We start from the raw sequence: 23650 nt of genomic DNA, 5'->3' as shown, positions 1-23650 counted from the left end.
TACCAAAACATATTTTATTGATGAAATCAACATTTAAGGTTAAAATCTTGCATTTCTTTTTGTTTTTATACCAAACGGCCAATTCCATATTTAAGTTATTCTAAATCAACAACATATTATCCGATTAACCATTGTCCAATCAAATCAACGGTTAAATTTATTTATTCTCACTGAGAATCAAGCTTAGTATCTCTTTCCATATTCAAATACCACATATATTTGACCAACGATATTCTTGCATTAGACTCATCGAAAGAATATTTGGTCAATTATGTTAAGTTTGTTATCCGAAGATTTGTCTCCATCCAAAAATTATATCCACAGATTACCTTCTTGTTTATCTTACATCAAATTTATTGAACAATTTAACTAGATTGTAGTAGCTAGTATGATTTAAAGTGTTAAGTACTATAGTAAACCACTTGATGTATGTTTAACTAAAAGTCGTTTAGTGGCAGATTTATGGAAATATGGTGTATATGTGATACGTGTTAATTTTTCATAGATATTTATTTGTACACTAAATTGCTAAAGAGTCACTAGTAGTGCTTGTAAAATTTCTTATCAGGATTTTCAAAAACAAAGTTAGAATCCTAGACTTTTGGGTTTTGTTTCTTTTAAATTGATAGTTTATTTTCGGTAAAAAATATTCTTGGTTTATCGCCACCGACAGTGGCGAATGCAGGTAGAGGACTAAAAGTGCAAGTACACCCATTCTTTTCTAAAAAAAAGTTTTATAAGGAATTTTGTTTAAATTTTGCTATTTAACCAAAACACAATTGTGCACCCATTGAAAATGTTATTATACCCTCTTAATTCTGTATATTTCTGATGTTGTCCTACTAATTCGTATATGTAATAATGTACTAATATACGCACCCACTAATAATATGTTCTAGATTCACCCCTGGCTACCGGTCTTTGATGCTGGTCCATACAAACATTGCATTGGAGCCCTCAAAGTATTTGTTAATCTTTGGGCTAAAGTTCTTTTTTAATTGGAAAATATATACTTTTTGACATATAGTTTCATAAAAAAATCAAAATAGACAAATATACATGGATCCAAGTCTAATATTTTATAACAATTGGCGCAAACGAAAATATTGCTGAGTACATAAAAGAATGATCTACATGTGACTACTTTTGGACATATATAGTTTGATATTGGCTTTTTCGTTTTGCAGTGATGTGAGCGTATGCATTGATTTTTCTCTTTTGTTTAGCTATGTAATGTAAGTATCTAACTATATGAAAATTTTAATTAGTAAAGAAAAACTATATGATAAAATTAATCAAACTCTTGAAGTGTTTGTTTGGCCTTTAGGCCGAAAATATTGTGAGTTTATGAAAGCCAAGAGATGTATATTTTTCATTAGGTGGTGTGTTCGTAAACTTCTCTTTTATCACTCTCTTATTAGAGAAAATAATATTCTGTCAACTTTCAGAAAATGCAAATACTTCTTCAACTTTTCTTCCTTTATTTATAAGCTATCTAGCTAAAATATGGCTTGTCATAATTTCTCACTTACTGATATCTTAGTAAGTAGATTTGTCTTTATTCAATACATAAAATTCTAGTATACATAAAATTCTATTTTTGCTTATACGTAGAATTTTAAGGGTATCTCCATTTCTGCTCTATTTTTTTTCTAAATAGAATAAAAATGAATATAGAGTAAAAAATACTCCAACCTAATTTTATATCTCACTTTATAGTAAAATTTATTTCATAAATAAAATAATTTTTTTTTCATCAATAAAAATATCTCACTTTATAGTAAAATTTATTTCATAAATAAAATAATTTTTTTTTTCATCAATAAAGACTCTATTATAGTATACAAAATGAAGTAAAATTGAAGTAATTTTACTCTATTCTTTTCTTTTCTTTTTGAAGAAAAAAAATAGAATTTTGCAATGGAAATGCTCTAATTAACTACACAAAATCCTAATCTTAGTACATATATTTCTATCTTATCAGTACACAGAATTATATTCCAACATGCACACGCCATTCAATTTCGTTTTAAGATTTTTGTTTTTATGCCTCGATCTTCGGTAACAGGCTCACAACCACACATGAAATATCAATTAGTTCAATTAAAAACGAAGATTTATTAACCTTGTCCAAGAATAAAAGTACAGCTGAATCATTAACGTTCATAGTAGAAAGGAAACGAAATAAAACACAACATAGTACGACGACAAAGAAACATAATAAATAGTAGTACAATTACTCAAATCTCATACAAAAGTGAGATTCAAAATCATATGGGAATGGAACGGGAGACTTTGGGATAAACGTGGGTAGCCGGATGACCCATAATACGTCGACCTTTGGCATGTTTAAAGATATAAACCAATGCTCCCACCGGCCACTCCACCACTCCGGCTGCTAAAAACGCCACAAGCCCTAACGTCGGTCCGACCACTTTGCATCTACATGGGTTTCCTCCCGTTCCGCATTGCACGCATATAGGAATCATCCTTGTGATAGCTTCAAATACTAATATTGTTATATATACGAAAAAGGGATCAAAGAGGTGAAATGTTTGTGGATGTTATAGAGATGTGATGTATGGAATATGAGGAGAATAATTGGTGTAGGATTATGGAGAGATTGATTGTGATGTTTAAATAGAGAGACAAGCGAATCATTTGAGTTTTTTACACTTTTTCTTCTTGTTTTATCTAATACTTTTTATGATCTTTATACGTAGGGTCGGTTCATGAGTATTTTATTTAAACTTTTGACAGGTGGTGTGTGAGGAAGATGTACATGTGGTTTGAGGAGGATACGTGTTGTCTTCTTTCTATCTTAATCATCGTGTCTCGTATCATTGGTGACAAATTGCTGATGATATCGTCGGTTTGTTCTTGAAAATCTTTACAAGATATTGGACCTTGAAAATGGCTATATGAAATATTCTGGGCTCGTCACCAGATTCAGGTACAGGGTCGACTATCATGACCAACCGAAATGGGCCTCAAATAGGATAGACTCTGAATCAACCAGGCCAGTCCATTATATACGTGATCGGGTTGCCTGGTGAATTGTACCAGACTAAACCGTATAATCAATGGGGCTACTATTCCAGTGCAACCCGGAATTTTATTAAGCATCTCTTGGTTAGTAATTTATAATTACGGGGTTGTTATAAATTTGTGAAAACAAAATGCTATTAACGTTGTTAGCGTAGCTCAACTGAATGAAATATGGTATTCATTTCATATTATGTATGTTCGAGTTACTGAATTGTATGTTGTTATTGTCTAACAAAACTATACTATAATTTTGTAATCGTATACTAGTTTTGCCAAAGCGCAGAATATTCGTTGTGATAAAGTGATTTATAATGTGAATGTTTAAAGTAAAGACTTTGGAGTTTGGTGGATGTTAAAGTATATATAAAAAGACTTTAGTGTTGACTTTTGTATAATTGACATTAGACATGCATGCAAAATCTCCACTACCAAATTAACAAGTAATACAATTTAATCATTTTTTAAGTTTTTTTTCTAATTAAAATATTAAAAAGCATATTATATAATTTAATCCGTATGTACTATATTTAAATTTATTCTGCGCACTAAAAAAATAATATAAAAACTAACTCTGAGAGACGAAGATTATCATCATCATCATCATTAAATTTCATTTCCCCCCAATCTTTGATAGAGATTAGAGAAGAGATCCAAAAACGCTAAACCCGTTCCCGCGGGAGTGAAAGCGAGCTCAAATGGGAGATCCGTTGGGATCAGAGGAGGCATCACTCGCGACGGAGACCGGCATCAAATCGGATTTGTGTTTGGAGATCGATCCTCCGCCGACCGAAACCGTCGCCACCGCCGAAGACTGGCGTCGCGCTCTCGGCAAAGTGGTTCCCGCCGTCGTGGTGCTCCGCACGACGGCGTGTCGCGCCTTCGACACTGTATCGGCGGGCGCTAGCTACGCTACTGGGTTTATCGTTGATAAGAGGCGTGGGATCATCCTCACCAATCGCCACGTGGTGAAGCCAGGTGTGCGCATAGATTCCTTTGATTAGGTGGTGTAGAATAAGGCTCAGCTAGGCTTAGTATAGATCACTGTGGTAGAATGAGAATTTAATCTCTTTAATATTCAGTGATTCATCTCTGTATTATCTTCTTCAGGTCCAGTAGTTGCGGAGGCAATGTTTGTTAACCGCGAAGAGATCCCAATCTATCCTGTATATAGGGATCCGGTAACTCTCTCATTCTAAATTTTTAATCCCTAGATTAGATTTGAGTATGAGGAAACTTGCATCACAGTTTAGAATATCTTGGTATGGTAGAAGCCATGGTTTTATTGAAATGAGCATTCATGTGAATTCTAAAATATTTCTATTTTAGTATTTTGAATTTGTGTCTCCTCATCAGGCTGACATTCTTTTGTATCTTTTTCAGGTCCACGACTTTGGCTTCTTTTCGTATGATCCCAGTGCAGTACAGTTTCTGAGTTATGAGGAAATTCCCCTTGCTCCAGAGGCTGCTTCTGTTGGACTGGAGATTAGGGTTGTTGGCAATGATAGCGGAGAGAAGGTAACATAAATAGGTTGTTCTATATTATTCAAAGTATAAAAGAGAGAAGTAATGCTTCTGGTTAATGGGGTGTGGATTTGCAGGTTTCTATACTGGCTGGTACTCTTGCTCGGTTGGATAGGGATGCTCCACAGTATAAGAAGTAAGTATTATCTGTTTCACCGTCATATTTTTATAGTTCTACAACTCTGCTTGTTTCATGGTTACTCACTTTGTAATAATTAATTGGTTTTTGTTGCAGAGATGGTTACAACGACTTCAACACGTTTTATATGCAAGTAAGTGATTATTCGTCTTTAGTTTTTATGCTGTCAAAAAAAAAAAAAAAAGAGTTTTTATTACTTTTATTTTAATTACCGACGTATATGAGCAGAATTGCATGCTATCTCTCCTGAGTCAAAACCTTGTTATTTCCCGTTTCCACTACAGATATGCCTCTCACTCGTATTTTCATTTAGATACCACCTAAAAGAGTTAAAACGTCCTTTGTAGCTTATCGTGCAATACTCTACTGTTACTCGAAGCCTAACCCTTACACATGCTAGCTTGCTAATATTTTCGCTTCTGTGCTTATAGGCAGCGTCAGGTACTAAAGGTGGATCAAGCGGTTCTCCTGTTATTGATTGGCAAGGCAGGGCGGTAGCTTTGAATGCTGGCAGCAAGTCTTCAAGTGCATCAGCCTTCTTCCTACCACTTCAACGAGTAAGCAATCTCTTTTTCATACTCATATTCATACTTTAGTTAAGACTAGATGGTTAGTAGAATGTCACAAATGAACTATACGTTTATTTATTGATCTCTTCCTTTCATTAACGGGGCCCTGGGTATATATTAGGAGACACAGAGAAAGTCAGAAATGGTTCCTGATATTTTTTTAGTATTGCATTGCGTCATATCATTTCATAACCCCGGGAATTTATATGACATTTAGTTGGAAATTTGCTTAGAACTTTTCATCAAGTGTGGCTTTCGTTTTTGGAAGGTTGTCAGGGCGTTAAGTTTCCTGCAGAAAAGTATCGACTCGTGCACAGATAAGCCAAAAGCAGTTCATATTCCTCGTGGTACGCTTCAGGTTTGTTTTCCACCTATCGGATTTTGAGACTCTTCATAGTGCAGTTAGGAAAATTTCCACGACTATCAGTTTTGATCCTTTTTAAGTAGCTGTGTTCAGCTTGTCCGAAAAAAGTACCCGTACTTTACATGGTCTGTCAGTTGAAAAAAAATTCCAAGGAGCTGGAAATTTTCCTGGGTAACATTTAGACTACTGTTGTAGTTAGGCTCTGAGCATCATAATTTTTCTGTAATAAATTTTAACTAATGTAATGCTCATATTCTAGAGAGGAATTTTAATACCTTAAAGATTTCTTTTTATTCTAGAAAGGTTATCCTTGTGATTACCGTGGGATCTGAATGAGTTCGTGGTTTTATTAAGAATAATTCTCATGTTATATCTCTATTCCTTTTCCCACGATTGACAGATGCAGAGATTTATAGGAAGTTCAATGTCTATTAGCTGATATGAGTTTTGGGTTGCTTATGTAAGATTTTATCTGTTTGCTTTTGTATTTAGATGACATTTGTTCACAAAGGCTTCGATGAGATACGTCGACTTGGTCTCAGGAGCGAAACTGAACAGGTACATGATTTTCCTTCCTACTATCGTGGAGGGCATTAGCCGTCCTTGTGCACACCTTAAACATACTGTATCTTGGCCATGTAGGTGGTTCGGCATGCATCTCCAACTGGGGAAACTGGAATGCTTGTTGTTGATTCTGTAGTGAGTGCATTGATTTATTATTATATTAACACACAGAACAATAATTTCTTTTTTATAGAAAAAAGATTGTTTAAGCGGTGCCTAAAAATTTACATCTTATATATGATGTTTTGACTTGTGGTAGGTGCCAAATGGCCCTGCTGATAAACATTTAGAGCCGGGAGATGTTCTTATTCGTGTGAACGGCACAGTAAGTCATCTCAGTTACATCTTTTTAGTGAGGATTGTTTTTTGTTTGTCTCGAGCAATCTAGAATTTTGATATCTTTGTTGCAACATTGGTATGAAACGCATGGGTTAAAAGTTAGTTATAACTTATTAATCAATACAATTTCAGTGTCTAGTTCTTTCTGTTCCTCGTTTTGCTAAATCTCTCGCTGTGCATTTATCGTAGGTGCTTACACAATTTCTGAATTTGGAGAATCTGATTGATGACGGTGTTGGCCAGATAGTTGAACTGGAAATTGAAAGGGGTGGACAGCCAATAACTGTTAGTGTATCGGTGAGTTCCATTCTTCTGTAAGTTCTGTTTCTAGGATACATGTAACCGTCTTTTAATCTTTTCTCTTGGCTATTATATTCGTTATTGCTGCTCAATTCTTTTCCCCTGAGAAAAAGTTCTCAGTATCTTACTTGTACCTTCCATGTAGGATTTCATAATCTGCTTAACTGTGATTGATACTTACTCTCTTTCATAATGATCTCGATCCTTGTGTTTATGTTTTCCTGACACAGGTTCAGGATTTACACTCAATCACTCCAGATCACTTCCTGGAAGTAAGTGGTGCTGTAATTCATCCGTTGTCTTATCAGCAGGTAACTACTACTTGAAGAGATGTATCTGAACTTTTTTACTGCCCTGCACTGTATGCATGATATTCTTGTCTCCTACAGGTCGAATTGTTGTTTTTATAAGTTAGTGCTTGGGGTTAAGTTTTATCTTTCATGAATTTGCGTACTGATCTACCCAAATGATGATTTAGAGCACTTTTCCGTTTTTCAAAGTGACAAAGCTGAAATGTTAGTTGGTTCATGATATCTATCTTCAGAGAGGATGCTCTTTGTGAATATAGTAATAATGCTATATGTATGATCCTGAAACTTGTTATTGTAGTATCGGTTGGAAAATATAATAATGCTTTGAAGAAACATTGACTTTATCCTCCATAGCCCACACTGGCTTGCTAGAGTGAATATGGAAACATATACTGACTCTCTTGTGGGCATTAGCTGATCTTAAAAGTTGTTGATGTAACAGGCTCGTAATTTTCGTTTTCCTTGTGGCCTGGCTTATGTCTCGGACCCTGGGTAAGCCGCTCAACTTCCTCCATCAAAATTTTCACATTTTCTTGAACCATGTGCAATTCTCTAATAGATTCCAACATAAAAGAGTGTTTCCTTATAGTTCTTTTGGTTCTAAAATTTATTTATCTGCATACTCGGTACAAGAAGTGAGCTGTAACTTCTTCTAATACGCCACTTAATCTTGAAAATTATAATTTTTATCTCTTCATCAGAGATCTTAAGATAGTTCACGTTTAGCTTGTTGACTTTTTTTCTGTCTTCTTGACTGATGTGTCAATACTGTTACATGTAAGTTAATTGTGCATCATTTTCAGAACTTTCTCTGTATTTCTGGATTTACTTGGTTGAGCTATTTTCTATGCAGATACATGCTATTTAGAGCTGGAGTCCCACGACATGCTATCATAAAGAAGGTTGCTAATGAAGATATTTCCTGTCTTGCGGATTTGATATCCGTTCTTTCGAAGCTCTCTAGGGGTGCTCGTGTCCCCTTGGAATATATGTCTCACACTGATCGTCATCGCAAGAAGGTGCTATATATATTGTTTGAAAGTTCTTTTTGTAAGACGTCCTAACCCACTGTAATCTTATGCTTGTCAAACCTAGGTACTGGTTTAGATATGATATTTTGTTAGGCTATTCTAAATCGACATCTGATCTGTTAATTCTGTGATAATATTACCTCTCTCTGGCTGTTCCAAGTATGTGATTTTTTTTTGCTGCTGTCGTGCTGATAGAATACTATGATCACTGTCTATGGAAAATAGATATCTTTAAAGTCGTGATTTCCACAATGGATCGTTTTTTCTTTAGGCGTTCCTGTCATTAACATGGTTGTTGACTTGCTGTTCCATGTTTCTTTTTGAACTCTATAATATTTACTCAAATGAGAAAGTACTTATTTTTGGGTTCCATTTCGTGCAGTCTGTGTTAGTCACAATTGATCGTCATGAATGGTACGCTCCTCCACAGTTGTATACCCGTAATGACAGTTCTGGTTTATGGGATGTGAAACCTGCAATCGAACCTGCTGCTGTTCCACCATCTATTGGTAATAGTGGTTTGCCTATATGCCAAAATACAGAGTCCATGCATGAAGTCGTTCGTGGGGTTACTGATACTGCGGCTACTATGGAAGCCTCTAGTGGGGATGGTTCTTCTCAGAATGATTTTGGCGTAGAAGCAAAGAAACAAAGAGTGGAAGATGATTCTTCAGATGGAACTGTTGCAAACGGTTCCTTACATGGGAGTGAATTGAAATCTGATGATGCAATGGCAACAGAAAATTCGGTTTTAAGAGACTACGAAAGCGCAGCAGCACTGTCTGCTAATGCTTCTTTGGCTGAACGTGCTATTGAGCCGGCTCTTGTCATGTTTGAGGTAAAGATTAACATCATGTTTGGTAACTATTTCTACAACGATAAATGATAATCTATGGATGCTTATAAGAAAACCATGGAAGTATGACCTGGTGATCGGAATTACTGTGATTATAGTTCTTATTGTGGTTAAGGGCAACTTGCATCTGCTGAAACTAAGTTCTCTTATGCAGGTTCATGTGCCACCATCGTGTAGTCTTGATGGTGTACATTCACAACATTTCTTTGGGACTGGCATTATTATTTACCATTCTTCAAACATGGGACTTGCTGTGGTGGACAAAAACACTGTTGCGATTTCTGCATCTGATGTTATGTTGTCCTTTGCTGCTTTTCCAGTCGAGATTCCTGGAGAGGTTAGATTCCCCTGAAGATCTTACAGTTCGTGGAAGGAAGCTTTAATATTCATCTTTCTTAACTTAACTGCAGGTGGTATTTCTTCATCCTGTTCACAACTATGCTCTTATTGCCTACAATCCGTCAGCAATGGGTCCTGCCAGTGCTTCAGTTATTCGTGCAGCTGAGCTACTACCTGGTATGTTAGTACAAATCTGTAGCAAAGTACCTTTGGGGTTTCAAATTATATGTTGGTTGGATGATGCTTAGGCTATTACTATTTTCTGTTAACCATTTCAAAGTTCACCATTGCTCTGTTTGGATATTGCCTCTTGTTGAAACTTTCATTTATCTAGTTAAATTAATGGGACGTGTTCATGTTGCAATGTCTTTACTGAAAACAGAACCTGCACTGCAACGTGGAGATTCAGTTTATCTTGTCGGATTGAGTAGGAACCTTCAAGCTACATCAAGAAAATCTATTGTTACCAATCCATGTGCAGCGTTAAACATTGGGTCTGCTGATTCTCCCCGCTACAGAGCTACTAATATGGAAGTTATCGAGCTTGATACAGGTGAGGAACTCAAAGCCTTTCACATCAAACTTAGATACTATAAAGTTGTTCGAATCTCAATTTATTTTCTTCATGTTACGTTGCAGATTTTGGTAGCTCATTTTCAGGAGCGCTGACTGATGAGCAAGGGAGGATTCGGGCCATTTGGGGAAGCTTTTCGACTCAGGTTCATCTTCCCACTTTGCAGTTTACATAACTGTTACGTTTTTTTCTAACATTGTACTGTCTTGTGTATTGATCACAGGTTAAATATAGTTCCTCTTCGTCCGAAGACCATCAGTTTGTCAGAGGTATCCCAATATATGCGATCAGCCAAGTCCTCGAGAAAATCATAACTGGTGGAAATGGACCAGAACTTCTAATAAATGGTGTGAAAAGGCCAATGCCACTCGTTCGGATTCTGGAAGTTGAGTTGTATCCTACTTTGCTCTCAAAGGCCCGGAGTTTTGGTCTGAGCGATGAATGGATCCAAGTAAGCCTATTCTTGTTTATATATTCTGTGATAATATCGATACACATCTATCTGCGCATGTAGAATTTATAACATATGGTGAAACTTGTTATAATGCTTACTTGAGAGAATGATAGTTTACTAAAAGCAGGTAGTCTCAAATCCATATACTTTATTGGTTGTTCTTACAGATTCTAGTCAAGAAGGATCCTGTTAGACGACAAGTTCTGCGTGTTAAAGGTTGCCTGGCAGGATCAAAAGCTGAAAATCTTCTAGAACAAGGCGACATGGTTTTGGCAGTCAATAAAATGCCAGTTACATGCTACAATGACATTGAAGCCGCTTGCCGAACATTGGATACTGGTAGCCACAGCGATGAGAATCTCAATCTAACAATCCTTCGACAGGTGACACCCTTAACTCCTGGCTCTTGAGACATCTTATTGTTTATTTTCTTCTCCGTTATCATCCTAGTCCTTGTGTTGATTGATCACAGCACCTGTGAAGAGAAAAGGTTTACTAGTATATACTCAAGACTCTTGGTTGTTTGTCAGGGTCGAGAAATGGAGCTCGTAGTTGGAACTGACAAAAGAGATGGAAACGGAACTACAAGAGCGATAAACTGGTGTGGTTGCGTTGTTCAAGATCCTCATTCTGCGGTTCGCGCTCTTGGGTTTCTTCCTGAGGAAGGTCATGGTGTCTATGTCACCAGGTATACTAGTTCTTGACCTATATATTGAATCTCAATTTGGTTCAACAAAAAAAAAACTAGTTTAATCTTAACCGACTAGATTTGGATTTGATCTCTGACAAATTTTGTTCTCAGATGGTGTCATGGGAGTCCGGCACACCGATATGGCCTGTATGCACTTCAGTGGATTGTGGAAGTTAACGGGAAGAAGACTCCTGATCTAAACGCATTTGCAGATGCTACTAAGGTTTTGTCTCATTCCTTACACAATTCACACTTCCATTTACTTTGGCTCTGAAGAAAAGTGATGCAGCCATATCTTAGATTGTTCTTTCACTTTGGTTTGAAGTTTTAAAATCTTCTTTGCGATTTGGTTGCAACAGGAGCTAGAACACGGGCAATTTGTGCGTATAAGGACTGTTCATCTAAACGGCAAGCCACGAGTGTTGACTCTGAAACAAGATCTTCATTATTGGCCAACTTGGGAGCTGAGGTTCGACCCAGAGACTGCTCTTTGGCGTAGAAACATATTGAAAGCCTTGAAGTAAAAAGCCTCTTTAGTTGATCCATTTCTTTGAAAAGCTCTTATGGTCTTTTCTCAAATGCATACTCCAACTTTGTTGTATTTTTATCGAAATTATACTCAAAACCTCGTTATATAACATTACTAGAAGAACTGTCACTACAATTTACAGTAAAAAGAAACTAAGCAATAAGGATTTTACATCCAGTTTAAAATTGATCAAATTTAAACTTTCCGTGTCCTAATTCATGTTAATGTTTTTTTCTTCTAATTGTACAATCATTTTTTGTTTTGAAATTGAATAGTTCTTGTGAAATCAAATCATTTAACCAAACGCCTCAGCAATTAAAACATTATTACAGTGAGCAATATCTAGGCTTCAAGTCCTCTGAATTGAATGCAAAGTCTTAAACTCCTCAAATCTGTGAAAGGGAGATAATATGTAGATTGCAAAAGGATGAGAATATGAAGATTCCAAGATATTGTATACTGTATTTACATGTAAAAATTGGGTGATATTAATCTCTAATCTCTTAAATAAATTATTTTTAGGACAAGAAAATTAATGTGATTTCTTACTTTGCATATTTTATTATTTAGATTGGATTTTGACTTTGACACATGTTAATCTGACAATTTATGCATACAAACTCTACAAAACTAAAATAAGGAAATATGTACAGGAAAAAAGATAAGGTATAAATATAAATTTTCAATTCAAATAATAGAAGAGGAAAAATATGAGAAACACACATAGCTCAAGAATGTTTGATAAATTACAATACTATAACTTGGGTATGTATATTGAATGCTTATTCTTATTAAACATTCATAGCTCAAGAATGTTGATAAATTACAATACTATATCTTGCATGAATAAGAATCCAACACATAGATGTATGTAGATTTTGATCAAAATGAGACCATATACATTACTCTTCTTCTAAATATAGGATTCATTGATTCACTATGTTAGGTTTGGATCAGGCCGGCTCTTTAGAGTTCATGAATATTAAACCGATTAAATTAAACCCGGTCTGAGACGATGGTTTGGCAAACCGAATCGAATACGTTAACCGTTTTTGATAGATAGAAAGAGAGGGAAGGAAGGATGCTAATGTAATTGACACGTTTACCCTCCCGTCTCATTTTCTCTCCGTCTCCGATCACAAGCCGCCACACTCGCGTTGGGAAGAGCAATCTCCGGCTTCGAGATATCGGAAATGGAAGACGCCGCCGCTCCTAACTCAGGTTCCGATTTGAACCTCGGAGGAAAACGCGGTAAATCAATCGAAGAATGCCAAGACATGATTCAGCGAAGTTTCCGAAGTATATTTTCCCGCAAATCTTGAATCCATTGGTTTAGCAATCTCTGTGTATTGAAACTAGTTTCGTTTCGTTTGTTTTGATTAGATCCGATTGTGAAGTTTCTGATGGAGCAGATGGAGAAGTCTGGGTGCAGAGTTGGCGATAACTTCGTCAAGGCGGTTGTGTGTACTGGTCCTGTAGCTGGTGGCTTCACTAAAGGACGAGGGGTAAACACTTTCTTTGATGTATATTACAATGCTTTTGGCTTTGTTAATGTTGATGATGATATGTTCCTTTTGTTATCTGTGTTTGTTTGAAGATTACTGTGTGCAGTAACTATCTGACTATTCAAGATGAAGTGAACCAAGTGGTTATACATGAGTTAATCCATGCTTATGACGAGTGTCGCGCCAAGAATCTGGATTGGACTAACTGTGCTCATCATGCTTGCAGCGAGGTGCTTACATTGTTAGCCTAAAGCTTTTACCATGTCAAGTCCAGTTCTTGATAGTGTTCTTGTGTTTGTATTCTTTGAACAGATCCGTGCAGGTCATTTAAGCGGCGATTGCCATTTCAAGAGAGAACTTTTGAGGGGTTTCATTAAATTAAGAGGCCATGAACAAGTAAGTGACTATAAGAAAAAAAAATTGCTTGTGGAATCATGTATGGTTGTTGTTGATATTAACCTGATTCTTTGTGTTTTGAAAAGGAATGTATAAAAAGAAGAGTGTTGAAATCGCTTCGTGGCAACCCGTATTGCTCTGAAGTAGCAGCCAAAGACGCCATGGAGGCAGTGTGGGATACTTGTTACAATGACACTAAGCCTTTTGACAGAGCTCCTTGAAGGTAATATATCTCTTTGACTTCTGCTTCGAAGTTCTGATCTTTGAAGATCGATATAAAGCTGGCGAAACCTTTGGATTCAGCAGTCCATTTTTTTTTGGCATTGTATTGTTCAGAATACAAGTTCGGTTAATGAAAAGACCGAGTCACATTCTATTTTTAGTAACTTCAGTTTCCTCCTCCTTAGAGCGCCTAGTTTGAAGCATAGCCTCAGCTTTCTTCACATTAAAAATCTCTTTATATAATAACTCTCACGATCAAAAAGAACACAACCCCCTATAAAAGAATGGCGGACGCAACAGAAAAAGCTGAGCACGACCGTGTTTTCAAGAAGTTTGATGCTAATGGAGATGGAACTATCTCTTCCACCGAGCTTGGAGATGCTCTCAAGAACCTTGGCTCGGTCACGCACGATGACATCAAGCGTATGATGGCTGAGATCGATACCGATGGTGATGGATTCATATCGTACCAAGAGTTTTCTGATTTCGCAAAGGCTAACCGTGGTCTCATGAAAGATGTAGCCAAGATTTTCTAAGCCAAAATTTAAAATCTATATTCATGTGATGTTTTAATCATGTTTAATTTGTTCCCTTGTTTTTTGTAATGACAATCATTGATTATCAGATTATGTATGTTACTTTTTCATTATGCTTTCATTTCATGTAGTGGTAAAGGGCTTTGGTTATAGACAATGATTAGATATTTGATAATCTGGTTTGTGTTTTAGTGTGGGCTGAAATAGTAAAGGGCATTGGTTATAGGCAATAATTTATATTACCCAAGCCCATCTCTAATTCTTGAGAATAAATACCCAAAAAACCAGTATAATGATTTACTGAAATAAATTAATAATATATTGCAATTAACATTTCAGTTAAATTATAAAATACAGTTATATATTTATATGAATTGTGCCAAGTGTGATGATATTTTTCTTAAATATCCTTAGATAAATATATCTTTATCAGACTCTATAAAACTTTAACATAAAAAATTTGTTTTAGCTACTTAGCCAAATATATATATACATAAGATAAAGACAGTGTAACAAAGAATGGTTGGTAACTGGTCTTAACATTGAGGAGAACCAAACTTTAGCATAATAAAATATAGAACAAAATCCCACGGTCAATCTTTGGCCCATCTACATCACATGTGTTCAAAAAATATCTAATTTTCAACAAACAAAACTAGGAAAATTAAAGCCATCCCTAAAAAGTCTTCCAAACCTCCTCTCTCATAAATATTTTGCTTCATACAATATGCCTTTTTATAATAACAGAAAACTATAGTTTAAAATATAAATATTACATAATAGATATTGCCCATGGTGTATTATATATACACACGTAGTATGTAACTGTTAGCTAACGCCATACTCAATACGTCTCTCTGAAACAGATCTTTCGTCCATTTCTCTCTCAAAATGGACCTCGCCTCCACCGTCCCTTCTTCTTCTTCCTCTTCCTCCGTTTCATCAATCGATATTGGGGATATATAGATTATATATGTTAAGATAATCATGGACGTAGGGATAAGTCTATATTCCTAGATAGATAAGTCCAAATCTGTTAGTGAGATTGAGATTGCGATCCTTCTCGTGTTGTATATATACTTAGCCATTGGCTTTCTAATAAAGCAAGCACATACAATACACAAATCTACATGGTATCAGAGCAGAAGATCCTTAAATTTTGATCTTTTGTTCCTTACTTGAAAGTCATGGCTGAAGAAACTAGTGCTGCAATCGTTCTCAAGAAGGATGAAGTGATATCAAGCTCACCTTACTTGTTGTATGGTTCCGATAATCCAGGAGCCAAGATTTCTTCTGTTCAGTTGAATGGAGAAAATTATAATGAATGGTCTTCGGAGATGATTAATGCTCTGCAAGCCAAAAGAAAATTGGGTTTCATTAAAGGAACTCTGAAGAAGCCGGATGAAACGAGTCCAGATCTGGACAACTGGTTGACAGTTAATTCTATGATAGTGGGCTGGATTAGGGCTTCTATCGAACCGAAGGTGCGCTCCACAGTCACGTACATTACGGAGGCGTACCAATTGTGGGAAGACTTGAAACAGAGGTTTTCCGTGGGGAACACGGTTCGTGTTCACCAAATTAAGGCACAACTTGCTTCGTGTAGGCAAGATGGACAGTCCATATTGGACTATTTTGGAAAGCTCTCAACGTTGTGGGAAGAGCTGCAAGTCTATCAACCGATCCATGCATGTACGTGTGGAGCTGCGGCTGCTATAGCTAAAGAAAGGGAACATGAAAAAATTCATCAATTTGTAATGGATTTGGACTTATCTATCTAGGAATATAGACTTATCCCTACGTCCATGATTATCTTAACATATATAATCTATATATCCCCAATAGCTAAAGAAAGGGAACATGAAAAAATTCATCAATTTGTAATGGGTTTGGACGATTCACGATTTGGTAACATATCTACAAACGTGATTGGTCTCGACCCGCTGCCTTCTCTTGGAGAAATTTACAATAAGATGGTGCGTGAAGAACAGCGGCTGGCGTCTACAAGAGGTCGTGATCAACAGCAAGAGGCGGTTGGTTTTGTGGCTCGCCAGGGTTCAACTTCTACCCGACAGGATGAATCTGTTTCAAACAAAGGAGACAACTCGATCTTGCGTTCTCGTGCGATCTGTTCTCATTGTGGACGTACGGGCCATGAGAAGCGCGACTGCTGGCAGATAGTTGGTTTCCCTGACTGGTACAATGAACGCAGTGGTGGTCGTGGACAAAGTACTGGAAACAGAGGAAGAGGTCGTGGAGTGAATGGTCGTGGGCGTGGTCAAGCCAATATCGCTCAAGCTACAAGCTCTAACTCATCCTTTCCAGAGCTCACTACCGATCAATGGAAAGTGCTCAGTCAGATGATCCAAGAGAAAGCCGGTAATCCAGTGTCTGATAAGCTATCTGGTAAGAAAACTTTGGGTGATGTCATTCTCGATACAGGTGCTTCACACCACATGACAGGAAATCATGCTCTCTTGACTGACATTGAGATGATTTCTCCGTGTTCTATTTTCTTTGCTGATGGGAATAGAACGTTTGCAGTAAAGATGGGAACGTTTTGCCTGTCTGATAAAATTAAACTACAGAAAGTGCTTTTCGTTCCCGATCTAAACTGTACTTTGATTTCGGTTGCCAAACTCTTGAAGCAGACAAATTGTTTCGCGACCTTCACTGATACAATATGTGTTTTGCAGGACCGTTTTTCGAGGACTCTGATTGGAGCCGGTGAGGAACGTGATGGTGTGTATTACTTTACGGATCTGGTCTCAGCGAAGAGTCATCGGGCAGTTGGAGGTTCTGATCATGTCTTGTGGCATCAACGTTTGGGTCATCCGTCGTTTTCTGTGTTTTCAGATTTATCTTTTGTTTCTAAACCTGCTAGCTCGAGTCCATGCGACACTTGTTTTCGAGCTAAACAAACACGTGATGTCTTTTATGAAAGTATCAATAAAACAACAGAGTGTTTTTCCCTTATTCATGTCGATGTGTGGGGTCCTTACAGAGTTCCCTCTTCCTGTGGAGCAGTCTACTTTCTAACCATAGTAGACGACTTTTCGAGGGCGGTTTGGACGTTTCTTCTTCTGGCAAAATCAGAGGTTCAAGTGGTTCTCAAGAGATTCTTGGCATATACAGAGAAACAATTCAAGAAACCAGTAAGAACAGTACGTAGCGACAATGGGACAGAGTTTTTAGTTCTCTCGTCATACTTTAAAGACTTGGGCATCGTTCATCAAACCTCCTGTGTTAACACTCCACAACAAAATGGTCGCGTGGAGAGGAAACACAGACACATTCTGAATGTGGCTCGAGCGATCTTGTTCCAAGCTAATCTTCCGGTGAAATTTTGGGGAGAGGCGATACTTACCGCTGCACACTTGATTAACAGAACTCCATCTTCTGTTCTTAATGGCCGATCTCCGTATGAAGTTCTCCATGGTGTCAAACCGGATTATGGAGCTTTGAAGGTCTTCGGTTCAGCATGCTATGTTCACAGAGCCTCTCGTGATAAAGATAAATTTGGCCAGAGAAGCCGCTTATGTGTGTTTGTCGGTTACCCCTTCGGCAAGAAAGGCTGGAAAGTGTTTGACATCGATCGTAATGAGTTTCTTGTGTCTCGTGATGTCGTGTTCCGTGAAGATTTGTTTCCTTTTGCAGAACCAAAACCTGTTCCACCGATCACGCCTTCACAGGAAGTTGTTACTGATACTGATTGGATTATTACACCGCTAGACGAAAGGGGGAGCAATGAAGCTCCAGTAAGTTCTTCGGAAACAGAACAATCCGCTCCGGTTGGTCCTTTGGAAACAGAACATCCTCCTGTTGAAGCTCCATCGTCTTTACTTCCTGCAGTCCCTGCAGTCCCGACGGTAGTCTCTCCTGTTCCAGATACGGTTATTGTCTCAGATGGTTCCTCTTCACCTCCTGAACCTGTCTCATCTCAAACAGACTCGGTTCCAATTCCAGAACCACCAGTAATTGAAACACTTGGTAGAGGTCAACGTGAGAAAACAAAGTCTGTTACACTTCGGGACTATCTTCTCTACAATGCCACGGCCGAACCAGAAAGTAATACACACTATTTCATCTCTCCCTCCTCCACATTAGAGCCCTCGTCTTCGGTCTCAGGTAACTCCTTGTATCCTCTGACTGATTACATTACTGATGAGCAGTTTTCTACTTCCCATCGAGCTTTTTTGGCAGCCATCACCAACTCCTCTGAACCAAAGAACTTCAAAGATGCTATGCAACATGACGTATGGAAAAAGGCAGTTGGTAAAGAAGTTGTAGCTCTCGAGGACAGTAACACTTGGGACATCACTGAGTTACCACCTGGGAAAGAGGCAATCGGCTGCTTATGGATTTTCAAAATCAAATACAATGCAGATGGTACAGTCGAGAGGCATAAGGCTCGTTTGGTTGTCAATGGCAAAAGTCAAATTGAGGGTGAGGACTACAAAGAAACCTTTGCTCCAGTGGTCAAAATGACTACCGTTAGAGCTCTATTGCGTATTGTTGCAGCCAAACAATGGGAAGTATATCAAATGGATGTTCAAAACGCATTTCTTCATGGTGATCTAGAAGAAGAAGTGTACATGAAGCTGCCTCCTGGTTTTAGGCATTCTCATCCTAACAAAGTGTGTCGTCTCCGAAAGTCTCTATACGGCTTGAAGCAGGCTCCAAGGTGTTGGTTTAAGAAACTCTCGGATGCTTTAATACGTTTTGGATTTGTTCAGTCCTATGAAGACTACTCTCTCTTCTCTTATGAACGAAACGGTCTTGAGCTTCGAGTTCTAGTCTATGTCGACGATTTACTTATCTGTGGTAGCGACCCTCATATGGTGAAAAGGTTCAAAGAATATTTAAGCAAGTGCTTTGCAATGAAGGACTTGGGGAAACTAAAGTATTTTCTTGGCATAGAAGTCAGCAGAGGTCCAGAGGGAATATTTCTTTCTCAGCGCAAATATGCACTTGACATTATCGCAGACACAGGCTACCTTGGTTCTAAACCAGTGGCGACTCCTTTGGAACAGAACCATAACCTTGCCAAGTCGAAAGCTCCACTGCTTCCTGATCCGACTAAATATCGTCGTTTGCTAGGACGCTTGATTTATCTCTTAAACACTCGTCCTGAGTTGAGTTATTCAGTTCACTTGCTCTCTCAGTTCATGCAAGCTCCTACAGAAGAACACTGGTCTGCTGCACTAAGAGTTGTACGATACTTGAAGGGATCACCAGGACAGGGGATACTTCTTCATTCAAACAGTGATCTCACGCTCACCATTTATTGCGATGCAGATTGGAGTGGTTGTCCGCTGTCTCGGCGTTCATTAAGTGCTTGTGTTGTTATGCTTGGTGGTTCTCCCATTTCTTGGAAAACAAAGAAACAGGACACAGTGGCAATGTCATCCGCAGAGGCTGAATACCGCTCCATGGCTGTTGCTTTGAAAGAAACAAAGTGGATACGACGTTTACTCAAAGAACTTGGTGCAGATCAACTGGAGCCTACACGATTCTTCTGTGACAGCAAAGCGGCTATACATATCGCAGCCAATCCAGTGTTTCACGAGCGTACCAAACACTTAGAACGTGATTGTCATTCAGTTCGTGATGCTGTCATTGCCGGTCTCATTGTCACTCAACACATCAGTTCAGGTTCTCAGGTTGCAGACATTTTAACAAAAGCGCTCGGACGTGTACCGTTTCAGACTATAATGTCCAAGTTGGGCGTTATTAATCCACACGCTCCAACTTGAGGGGGAGTATTGAGATTGAGATTGCGATCCTTCTCGTGTTGTATATATACTTAGCCATTGGCTTTCTAATAAAGCAAGCACATACAATACACAAATCTACAATCGACACGAGCCACGACTGCGACTCGCCGCGCGGCGGAGACGCAGATCACGAACTGCTCCACGCGTCGGTTTCGGTTTCTGTTTCTTCCTCGTCGTCTTCGGCCTCGATTCAGAGAATCCTCGGTTTGATCCGATCGGAGGATCCGGATTCGAGGCTGTTCGCAGCTAGAGAGATCCGTCGGCTGACGAAGACGTCGCATAGGTGCCGCCGACACTTTTCGCAGGCCGTCGAGCCGCTAGTTTCGATGCTGAGGTTATTAGACTCGCCTGAATCGCACCACGAGGCGGCGCTGCTTGCTCTCCTTAACCTCGCCGTTAAATACGAGAAGTACGTTTCTTTCTTCCTTCCTTACTCAAATTCGAATTGTTCTGTTTTTTTTTTTAATATGATGATCTGATTAACGGTTTCTAAGCTTGAAATTAGTGGTTAAAAATCAACAAGTCCGATCCTGAGATTCATATTGTTTGAAAACAAATTAAAAAAGCTAAATCATCAATACATATACATTTCTTCGTCGATTTAAACTTTAAATTAAAACCAATCGGTGATAAATAAATTGATCATATCCATTTATATACTCTTCTCGTTTCATTTTAATTGTTGTTTTAGATTCATGCACACGGATTAATAAAACATACTCTCTATGTTCCTAAATAATATATGTTTTAGAATTTTCACACTTATTAAGAAAATACTTAAAATTTTGATAATAAATGTATGATTTTCTGTGTTTAGATATTTCCTATGATTTTTAACCAATTAAAATTCAGTAAACACAATTAATGTTTTTGAAATTTACAATTTTCCATTATTACATACATTGAAAATGTAAAATATAGATCTTTTAGAAACAAAATATTTTTCTAAAACATAAATCATTTAGGAACGGAGGGAGTATGATTTTGTATATTTCCAAAATAAAAACATAATTACATATACACCTAACCATATTTCAATCAATAGAAAAATAAAATAGAAAATTTTATCAATAAATTTTACATCGAAATTCTAAAACCGACAGTTATTTTGAAACGATATATTTTTCTACAACAACAATTAAATCGAAACAGAAAGAGTATTACTTATCTAGTCAGTTAAACTCCTGACGTGGGAGTTTAGGGAGCTGAAGCAAATGTTTCATCTTGTTATGCTTTTGGATCGGGCCATGTGTATTAATCAAATCTGAATATTAGATTAGTGATCTGATTTGATCATTAGCTCAATTGTATCAATAGATTAGTGAGAAAATCAAGTCATTCATATTAAATCAAAAGGTGTCAATTCGTGTGCCTTTTTGGTCGGTCTCGTGTAAGTTCATGATTGGATGATTGCATCCAATGGATAATCTCTCGATTTTAGCGAACTCTGTTGTTCTGCTTTAAGCGCTTTCTTTAATCAGATTTGGTGGATCCATCAACCTTTTTTTTGCTATTATCTTTGCTGGCAAATGCTTTTTGTTTGCTTGGAGTGTACTCTACCTTTCCTTTTTGCTTCTTTTTGAATGATTTTTGTTAGGGTTCATCCATTTACTAGAGTACTCTTCTTTATTCATTCTCTCACTTTTAAACTATTCTTTTGTTTATGCGGTTTCTGGAGAACTCTGACTTTTCTTTTTTCTTTTGATCGTTATAATTTGTGAGGTTTGATTGGTTTCTAGTTGGGGGTGATATTTTTTATTGATCTAGTCATGTTTTACCGTAGCTTTTTCTTTCTTTTTCTATAGTCCATAAGAAAGCGAAGAATCAAGTTGCAAGATAAGAACAATAATCTTTTTTTTAATCTCCCTAAACAGAGAGAGAATCATGACGTGTTAGCCGCAAATTCCCTCTCCCTTTAGTTAACATCAGAAACAGAGGAAAATTAACAATCCAATCTCAATGCATCTCAAGAATCTTTGATCCAAGAAGGCTTTTAGCTTTTGGAAACTGAGGATGGGTTAAGTCAAGTAGTAGTTTAGATGGAAATCAACTGAGGCTAACTAACTCTTTCTTTGGGAGTAGGTTTTGCCTAACTTAATTTATTAGCTCTTTGTACACCTGTAGGACCCTGCTTTACCAGACTTAGTATTTTATGATGTTTTTTGTTCCTTGCTGCTGAATCTTCCTTAATTTATACGCAATCGACCTTTGTAGTCAATTTCTTCTTTTGGTCTAAGTTCTGATATCATCAACACTTTTTCTTTTTATTAATGGGATGTGAACCATATAGTGGAGAAAAGAGGAACAATCAAAGTAGATAATCAATTAAATAAGTACCTTTAGGTAGATGGCTACAACTCTGTTTCTCTTTATTACAATTCATATGACTGAGAATCTGAATGCACTAAAGTCTTGAAAAGATTGGTTTCTGCCTGTTTGCTTATGTGTCATTGTCTTTAAGAGACTATTCTGAGTTTTGCTGTTTGATTTTTCTAAATCTCAGGAACAAGGTGAGCATAGTTGAAGCAGGTGCTTTAGAGCCAATCATGAACTTCTTACAATCTAACAGCCCAACACTTCAAGAATACGCTTCTGCATCTCTCCTCACTCTCTCCGCATCCGCTAACAACAAACCCATCATCGGAGCTAACGGAGTGATTCCACTATTAGTCAAAGTCATTAAACACGGAAGCCCACAAGCTAAAGCTGATGCAGTCATGGCACTCTCCAACCTCTCTACACTCTCCACTAACCTAACAACGATCATAGCGACCAAACCACTCTCACCGATCCTGAACCTTCTAAAATCAAGTAAAAAATCATCGAAAACATCTGAGAAATGCTGTTCCCTGATAGAATCCTTGATGGTTTCTAACGAGAAGGCGAGAACGGGTTTAGTCTCAGATGAAGGAGGAGTGTTGGCAGTGGTGGAAGTTCTTGAAAACGGGTCACTACAAGCTAAGGAGCACGCCGTTGGTGTGCTGTTAACACTGTGCCAAAGCGATAGGAGTAAATACAGAGAGCCGATTTTGAAAGAAGGTGTAATACCGGGACTGCTCGAGCTCACGGTTCAAGGGACATCAAAGTCTCGTACCAAAGCTCAGAGACTTCTCTGTTTACTAAGGGACTCGGATAGCCCGAGATCAGAGGTTCAACCGGATACAATAGAGAACATAGTGTCGAGCTTAATCTCTCATATAGACGGAGATGATCAGTCTGGTAAGGCGAAGAAGATGCTGGCTGAGATGGTGCAAGTTAGCATGGAGAAGAGCTTGAGACATCTACAAGAACGTGCTTCCACTCTTGTCCGTCCCTAAGGGTGATGAAAAGATTGAAGGATGCATTATATATGCCAGTCCAGTGCCGGCGTTTTGGTTCTTAGTGACTGGTTTCCTCAAAAGTGTTCATAATAAAAAGCTTTTTGTAAGTTGAAAAGTCTTTGGTATATTTCTATAGAAACGTTTTTTTTTTAACTTAAAAGTTTCAGTGTACAGTATGTTGTTGAGCCATTTGAACAACTTTGAATTTGACTTGCAAGTTGCATCATCATGGCCACACATCAATAGTAGCTATAAAACGGCACGT

At 37.6% G+C, this 23650-nt stretch overlaps 5 protein-coding genes across 6 annotated transcripts; 4 read left to right on the top strand and 1 right to left on the bottom strand.

The window, feature by feature from the left end:
• Positions 1-2098: 2098 nt before the first annotated feature.
• LOC111210732 lies at positions 2099-2504 on the bottom strand. Its single transcript, XM_022711289.2, has one exon. It carries the CDS (start codon positions 2487-2489, stop codon positions 2271-2273), a length of 219 nt encoding a protein of 72 aa, XP_022567010.1. The 5' UTR covers positions 2490-2504; the 3' UTR covers positions 2099-2270.
• Positions 2505-3676: 1172 nt separating this feature from the next.
• Positions 3677-11831, top strand: LOC111213500 (protease Do-like 7). The gene is made up of 24 exons (XM_022715262.2): positions 3677-4023; positions 4156-4226; positions 4429-4563; positions 4647-4705; positions 4805-4841; positions 5140-5265; positions 5546-5635; positions 6134-6199; positions 6284-6340; positions 6465-6530; positions 6734-6841; positions 7075-7155; positions 7598-7647; positions 8009-8174; positions 8569-9024; positions 9197-9379; positions 9453-9558; positions 9764-9934; positions 10021-10100; positions 10179-10406; positions 10577-10792; positions 10940-11097; positions 11212-11323; positions 11460-11831. Exons 1-24 carry the CDS (start codon positions 3744-3746, stop codon positions 11622-11624), a joined length of 3267 nt encoding a protein of 1088 aa, XP_022570983.2. The 5' UTR covers positions 3677-3743; the 3' UTR covers positions 11625-11831.
• Positions 11832-12688: 857 nt separating this feature from the next.
• Positions 12689-13932, top strand: LOC106387296 (mitochondrial inner membrane protease ATP23-like). The gene is made up of 6 exons (XM_048735382.1): positions 12689-12928; positions 13013-13134; positions 13227-13364; positions 13447-13530; positions 13617-13753; positions 13867-13932. The coding sequence occupies exons 1-5, from the start codon at positions 12823-12825 to the stop codon at positions 13749-13751; spliced, it is 585 nt and encodes a 194-aa protein (XP_048591339.1). The 5' UTR covers positions 12689-12822; the 3' UTR covers positions 13752-13753; positions 13867-13932.
• Positions 13933-14036: 104 nt separating this feature from the next.
• On the top strand, positions 14037-14438 carry LOC106432870 (polcalcin Bra n 2-like). The gene has a single exon (XM_013873715.3). It carries the CDS (start codon positions 14037-14039, stop codon positions 14286-14288), a length of 252 nt encoding a protein of 83 aa, XP_013729169.1. The 3' UTR covers positions 14289-14438.
• Positions 14439-15061: 623 nt separating this feature from the next.
• LOC106387301 (U-box domain-containing protein 7) lies at positions 15062-23611 on the top strand. 2 transcript variants are annotated; one of them, XR_007338224.1, is made up of 4 exons: positions 15062-15231; positions 20144-20474; positions 22569-23467; positions 23502-23611. XR_007338224.1 is itself a non-coding variant. In XM_048776313.1 (3 exons), the coding sequence occupies exons 1-3, from the start codon at positions 15180-15182 to the stop codon at positions 23380-23382; spliced, it is 1197 nt and encodes a 398-aa protein (XP_048632270.1). In that variant the 5' UTR covers positions 15062-15179; the 3' UTR covers positions 23383-23611. The 2 variants fall into 2 exon arrangements, 1 of the variants encoding a protein (XP_048632270.1); XM_048776313.1 differs by having other exon boundaries at positions 22569-23611.
• Positions 23612-23650: the final 39 nt, after the last annotated feature.

The sequence above is a fragment of the Brassica napus genome, chromosome A1 (genome assembly GCF_020379485.1).
Source record: "Brassica napus cultivar Da-Ae chromosome A1, Da-Ae, whole genome shotgun sequence".
Classification (NCBI taxonomy): Eukaryota; Viridiplantae; Streptophyta; class Magnoliopsida; order Brassicales; family Brassicaceae; genus Brassica; species Brassica napus.
Note: the sequence above shows the minus strand (reverse complement) of the source record. Positions and strands in the feature narration are given on the sequence as shown.

Bases quoted from the DNA above. Each gene is read 5' to 3' on its own strand.
- LOC111210732 (XM_022711289.2), bottom strand. From the start codon at position 2,489: ATGATTCCTATATGCGTGCAATGCGGAACGGGAGGAAACCCATGTAGA.
- LOC111213500 (XM_022715262.2), top strand. From the start codon at position 3,744: ATGGGAGATCCGTTGGGATCAGAGGAGGCATCACTCGCGACGGAGACC. The intron at 4,564-4,646 runs GTAACATAAATA...GTGGATTTGCAG, and splicing joins GCAATGATAGCGGAGAGAAG to GTTTCTATACTGGCTGGTAC. The intron at 5,266-5,545 runs GTAAGCAATCTC...CGTTTTTGGAAG, and splicing joins TCTTCCTACCACTTCAACGA to GTTGTCAGGGCGTTAAGTTT.
- LOC106387296 (XM_048735382.1), top strand. From the start codon at position 12,823: ATGGAAGACGCCGCCGCTCCTAACTCAGGTTCCGATTTGAACCTCGGA. The intron at 12,929-13,012 runs GTATATTTTCCC...TGTTTTGATTAG, and splicing joins GATTCAGCGAAGTTTCCGAA to ATCCGATTGTGAAGTTTCTG. The intron at 13,135-13,226 runs GTAAACACTTTC...GTTTGTTTGAAG, and splicing joins GCTTCACTAAAGGACGAGGG to ATTACTGTGTGCAGTAACTA.
- LOC106432870 (XM_013873715.3), top strand. From the start codon at position 14,037: ATGGCGGACGCAACAGAAAAAGCTGAGCACGACCGTGTTTTCAAGAAG.
- LOC106387301 (XM_048776313.1), top strand. From the start codon at position 15,180: ATGGACCTCGCCTCCACCGTCCCTTCTTCTTCTTCCTCTTCCTCCGTT. The intron at 15,232-20,143 runs CAATCGATATTG...TACACAAATCTA, and splicing joins TTCCTCTTCCTCCGTTTCAT to CAATCGACACGAGCCACGAC. The intron at 20,475-22,568 runs GTACGTTTCTTT...TCTAAATCTCAG, and splicing joins CTCGCCGTTAAATACGAGAA to GAACAAGGTGAGCATAGTTG.